The 6302-nt window shown below is 39.3% G+C and overlaps 1 protein-coding gene across 1 annotated transcript; it reads right to left on the reverse strand.

The window, feature by feature from the left end:
- Positions 1–1015: 1015 nt before the first annotated feature.
- Positions 1016–5999, reverse strand: LOC139953695 (potassium voltage-gated channel subfamily A member 1-like). Its single transcript, XM_071953211.1, has 2 exons — positions 5655–5999; positions 1016–3859 (listed from the first exon to the last, which is right to left on the reverse strand). The coding sequence occupies exon 2, from the start codon at positions 3732–3734 to the stop codon at positions 1905–1907; it is 1830 nt and encodes a 609-aa protein (XP_071809312.1). The 5' UTR covers positions 3735–3859; positions 5655–5999; the 3' UTR covers positions 1016–1904.
- Positions 6000–6302: the final 303 nt, after the last annotated feature.

Genomic DNA, 6302 nt, shown 5'->3' on the forward strand with positions numbered 1-6302 from the left:
GGTACATGTAGTTGATCCCATTAAAACATTCTCTATAAGACAATATAATTTTAGAAAACAATTTTTTGTAATTTTAATGCATTTTCTAAAGAATAAAACAAAAACACCTTGAGCCAAAAAAAAGGGTTCCTGAAACAATTTATCAATGATTGTCGACTTTTTAATGCTGAATTTTTATGATTGTAAATGTTTTGGAGTAAAAATACAGTAGAATTCAAATAGACAATAAGAAGATTTTTAGAAAAACACTTAAACACTGAGATATCTTTTAAAAAAAACAAAACTTAAAGTTAATGGAACACAGCATAAATGTACAATGTAAAAAAACGTATTTACAGGACTGTGAAAGGACAAACATTAAATGTGCAAGAGTGCAAGTACTGTTAATTTTTTTTTTTTTTAGATTATCACTCCAGTTTGTAGCTTTAACGGACAATTTCAATCACAATTGTTTTCAATTTTGTGGAAAGCTAACCAAATACTTAATTATTTGTATCATGTAAAAAGGTTGTGAGAAGTATGGAAGTAGGTGTTTCATGTTTTTGAAGTAAAAGTAGTAAAACCGGATGGGAATTTGGGCCCAATTTCATAGAGTTGCTTAAAGGAACACGTTGCCTTGGATCGGTCGAGTTGGTCTTTGAAAAACGTTTGTAACCGTTTTTTATAAAATGCATATGGGTAGAAAGATGTTGTAAAAGTAGAATACAATGATCCACACAAACATGCCTCGAAATTGCGTGGTTTTCCTTTTACCTCGTCGACTAACACGTCGCGGCCATTTATGGGGGTCAAAATTTGACTCCCATAAATGGCCGACGGTGTTAGTTCGCACAATAGAAGGAAAACCACGCAATTTCGAGGCAAACTTGTGTGGATCATTGTATTCTACTTTTAAAAAATCTTTCCAACCATATGCATTATATAAAAAACTGTTACGAACGCTTTTGTTTTGACCAACTCATCCGATCCAAGGCAACGTGTTCCTTTAAGCACAGAATAATGCTTGTAACGTGTTGGTAGGTAACCTTATTCTGGTAAGCTTAATTGTTGTTAAATGCTTACATGTAGCTACTTTTTGAAAGCAGACCACTATGTGGAACCAATGTTCTCATAGTTCAATGAATTAACATTGACTGCGTTTAATGAGATCTGTTTAACTTTCAACAAACAAGATTTTCGATTAATAAAATTACAAATTGTCCGAATTGTTATTTAGTAAACAAACATGGATGATCTGTCTGTTCGTCACAGGTTTCAAATACAGCGCACTGTCTCTTGTTATTTTAGACCACTACAAGCAGCGCTTATTAAAAAACTGGAAGCCTTGTTTGCATATTGATCACATGCCCATGTCTCTAATGCAATGACACATCTTTCGCAGGACTTTCACGCTCTTTTTATGAGCATGAGCGCTACAGTTTCACAACGGGGAATGGCAAGCGAGATTAACCTAATAATGAACTATGCACCCAGTTCATGTTTCTGTTGAGTTGATGTACACTGAGAGTTGAGAAAGTGTTTAATGGAACACGTTGCCTTGGATCGGTCGAGTTGGTCTTTGACAAGCGTTCTGTAACCGTTTGTTATAAAGTGCATGGGTAGAAAGATGTTGTAAAAGTAGAATATAATGATCTACACAAATATGCTTCGAAATTGCGTGGTTTTCTCTTTACCTTGTCGACTAACACAGTCGGCCATTTATGGGTGTCAAACGGTTTCAAACACTTTTTATAGACCAACTCGTCCGATCCAAGGCAATGTGTTCCTTAAATGGTTTACGCGGAGCGATCAAAAGCTTGTTCAGTCCATTCTATATCCGACTCTGCTTCTTGAACACTTAGATGTTTCTAAATTATGTGTCGATAGATTTTTTGATCTTATGTGTGTGTCTGTTTGTATTATTTTCATACATCAGTCTCAATACTGACTGCATTTAGGTTAATGCAGTTTCCCTGGATATTATTTAGCCGGCCATCGATATTGTTGTTATAAGGAGACTTAGGCACTGGTACATGTAGCTGATTAAGTAACCCTTCCTCCATTTCCACAATATTGTTCATAGAGTTTTGACTACAACTACTATGGCTACGCTGCGCAGATGGCGGCGGTAAATAAGGACAACTTTGAACATGAGAATATTGGCCCGTGTCTTCGTTGTCGGACTCGCGGTGGTAAAAATAATTGAAATTTGATACTATGACGGGGACCGGAAGCGCGATCGTCAGCACGCCCGTGACAGCACATAGAGAACCAACTATCTTCGCTCCGGTGCTCTGCGGCTTCATATCCCCGTATCCTACTGTTGTCATGGTAACGACGGCCCACCAAAACGCATCGGGGATGCTTTTGAATATGGGGTTCCCCTTTTCGTCGCGGCTATCGGCGTCTGCGAAGTACACCGCACTTGAGAACAACACCACTCCGATACAAAGAAAAAATATTAACAGCCCAAGTTCTCTCATACTAGCTTTCAAAGTTCGACCTAAAATTTGTAGCCCTTTGGAGTGCCGGGATAATTTGAATATTCTAAAGACGCGTACCAATCGGATAACACGAAGGATGGCCAAAGACATGGCTTGGCTGTTGCGATCTGTCGAAGACTGCGCCACTATGGTACCCACTTGTATGAAATAGGGAAGTATTGCTATCACGTCAATTAGATTCATAATGTTTTTCAAGAAGATCAATTTGCTGGGACTCGACGCGAGACGCAAGATAAACTCTGTGGTGAACCAGATGATACAGTACGTTTCTATGATGAAGAACGGATTTTGGAAGTATGCTGCTAGTTCGGCGTCTGTGTTGCTGTGCGTTCCATTGGACATTTCCGGCGTGGTGAGGTCATAGACGGCGCCCCCGCATGGCGGAGGCGTCGGCTCTGATGAGGCCTCGTCATCAGCGTCCTTAAACTCGGGCATTGTCTCCATGCAGAAGGTTATTATGGATATAAGAATGACAGACACTGAGATAATTGCTATGACCCGCGCTGCTTTGGAGCTTTCTGGATGCTCAAACAGAGACCAGATCTTTTGCATGATGGTGTTCTGTGGGATTGCTTTCTCCTCCTCGTGAATAAATCCTTCGTCCTCCCTGTACTTCAGCAAGGCATCTTCGCCGAGCTCGTAAAATTTGATCTCCTCGGTGAAGACATCCATGGGTACATTGACAGGTCTCCGAAGCCGGCCGCCACTCTGGTAATAGTACAGAATGGCGTCGAAGCTCGGACGATTGCGATCGAAGAAGTACTCATTCCGTAACGGGTCGAAATATCGGATGCGTTTTTCAGGGTTCCCTAGCAAAGTGTTCGGAAACTGGCCTAGGGTTTTGGAATGGGTCTCAAACCGTAAACCACTGATGTTGATGACGACACGTTCCCAACCGGGCTCACGCCCGTCGCGACAATCGTCCCCCGATTCGTCGCCGCTCTCGTCCTCGTCAAGTAGCATTGGAAGCGATCGACAATTTGACATCCCGGTCGTTGGATTGATGCTACTTGTGCTGCTGTTCTGATGCGTAAGCCCTGGACTGGAAGAATGAGGGCGTGCTCCATGCGTAGTTTGAACTCCTGGGCCGTGGTGTGCTGCTCCATGATGGCCGCCTGAGTTGGCACCAGCCGCCCCGTAAGGTTCTACGCCGGCCACCATCGCAGCTTCCATTTTTTTCCACCACGGCCTCGGTCTCTGCCAGAGGGGATTAAGCCCCCAGCGCTCTATAAACTCAATTTTTTGGTTCATATCGGTCTACATCAGTGCATACTGTGATTAAAGCGACCTCCCTACACAGTCGAATATAGTCGGTGAACAAACGGACAAATTGCCACACTACTGCTAGTCACTTTAGTGGACTAAAATAATTTCTGCTGTAAATGAAAACAAAGAAAATGAAGTTATAACAGAATTTGTGTTACTTACTTTTAAAAATCTTACATTGTAAACAGGGATGTCATTTGGACAACAATTGAAACCAAGTAAAGTTGTCAGGCAGTCTCATTTTATTGTTCGTTTCTATGAAAACAGCAAACAATTTGTCAAGTGTGTTTTGCCTGAATAAATTATTATAATACACTGATACATAAAATGTCAACAACAAAAAACATCACAGAATGGGCTTTGAAATTTTACAGTTTTTCAGTCTCTAATGTTGAAAATGACCACTGGTAAAATTCTCAAAATTAACATTAGGCCATTTTTTAAAGCACAGCTTGGGGCTGAACTCCAGGCTAGGGATCGTATGCCAAACTTCAGCCCTAGTAAAAGGAAAGCATCTTCTCGCTTCTCAACAAGCCATGATTTTGAAAAAGACCAAAGTTTTGGAAAAATTTTAACAACTCGTCAGTAAGATTTGTTTTCGTTTCAAATTCATTCAAATTATGTTTTTAGAATTTGAAGATGATTACGAAATGTCACAATCGGATTTATGCACAAAACAATTTTTGTGGGCTGTTGTACCATGCTAGACACTAACAGTGCCAAATTTCATGGCTCTGCTTACCTTACCGCCGAATTCTGCGCTTACGATCACGATTCCCCGCTTACATGCAAGTGCCGAATTTCTGCGCTAGCCTTACAAGCGTAGAATGCATAGTAATGTGGAGTATGCATGCGCAGAAGCCAAAATTCACCGCTAACCTGTGAAATACGCTTGCCGTAAGCACAGAATTCCCTGCTTCCGTAAGCGCCGATTCTGTGCTTACGGTAAGCAGAGCCATGAAATTGGGCCCAGATCATAATTCATGGTTTATAATAAATGCTTTAGTGAAGGGTAGAACCACAAAAGGAAACATTATTTAGTGACTTGTAACAGCTGCAGCTATAAAATGTGTTTACTACTATCTGTGTTGCATTCTACAACGTGGGATTTTACAAACTGGGAATTTTGCGGAAAACAATACATTTTCCCGTAACTGATACCTGGTGGATTTTATGTCTGAATGATGTCCTTGAAAACTAATTATTAAATTGTATGAATGGATGGGATGTGAATTAATTGACTGGTATTGACAGTTTGCCATAATTGTTTCTAATCGTAAAAACTGTGAATTCATTGATAATATTTTATATTAGGTCTCACTCTCAGACAATGACACGTATGCAAATTATTTTATTTTATTTGCAAGAAAAAGGAAATGCTGAATTACTACAGGTAGTATCCCAGTGCTTTTTGGTTTTTTTGGTGACAATAAAACCAGCTGATCAGCTGAAAATTACCGGATGTACACTTATAAGTTATAGTGCACTTGTAATGTTTTGTTTTGTTTTGTTTGGACAAGAATAAATAGTTACCCAATATTGTCCCAAATAAAATTTTATAAAATTTAGTGGTTTCAATTTTTTTTTCATTTGAACACAGACAATATAATCTTTTGATTTCAATAATAATCTATCAATAGTTTTGCAAAAATCAAAGAAAATAAATGAAGGAAAAAAAACTTTTTATGTCAATTTTTGTATTTCATTTTTTTTTTTGACAGTCTGACTCTGACTGAGCTGAGGCAATGAATAATTAATGACAATAATAAACATTTATCTAGGCGAACTTCAATGCGGACGTCTAATTGATACGTGAATGAAAAAAATGAACGCAGCCATTACCTAAAATGTAAATTAAATTCAGCACAAATCATTAAAAAAATTCAATAGTAAAATGTAACTTACTAGGTTGGAGCATGGAGACTGCGCACTGTCATCCGCCATCTCAAATACATCTTGCCGACTTGACACATGAAATAAAACCCAACGTCGCTTTTGCATTCACGAAAAGAAGCAGACGATCTGCGAGGTTTACCGTGGATGAGATCCCAAACCTCCCTGCCGCTCCCCGCGTACGACGAATAAATCCATTATTTCCAGGCCATGTTGTCGCAAAATAGTATCCGTACATATCCTTAGAATAATCCACGAGAATCTTACCTCAAACGGGTGAAGTTTGTGGGCAACAACGGGCATTTTTCACCCATCATTTTAACATTCCGTTCCCGGTTGCCCGTTTGACGGCCTGGGTTGAAATTTTTTTGACGGTAGATGAAAAAAAAGGCATTCATCTATTCTAGCCATTCAATTACGCGTGGAGCACAAATGTAGCCCAACTGCTACTGCAATTTTCTGCATGTTTGGGTGACATTAGCATCTTGCGCGAAGATGATATGTCGCCCAATTTGGGCGCTTTTGATGAATTCGTCTGAACATTCCAGTCCAAAATTGTTTTCGGTATAATAAAATAAAAATAATTACATAAATTTGAACTTTTTAACCTCTTTTGATATTTCTGCGCTCGTAACTTGCAACATTTCACATTTAAAATAT

The sequence above is a fragment of the Asterias amurensis genome, chromosome 22, assembly GCF_032118995.1.
Source record: "Asterias amurensis chromosome 22, ASM3211899v1".
Lineage (NCBI taxonomy): Eukaryota > Metazoa > Echinodermata > Asteroidea > Forcipulatida > Asteriidae > Asterias > Asterias amurensis.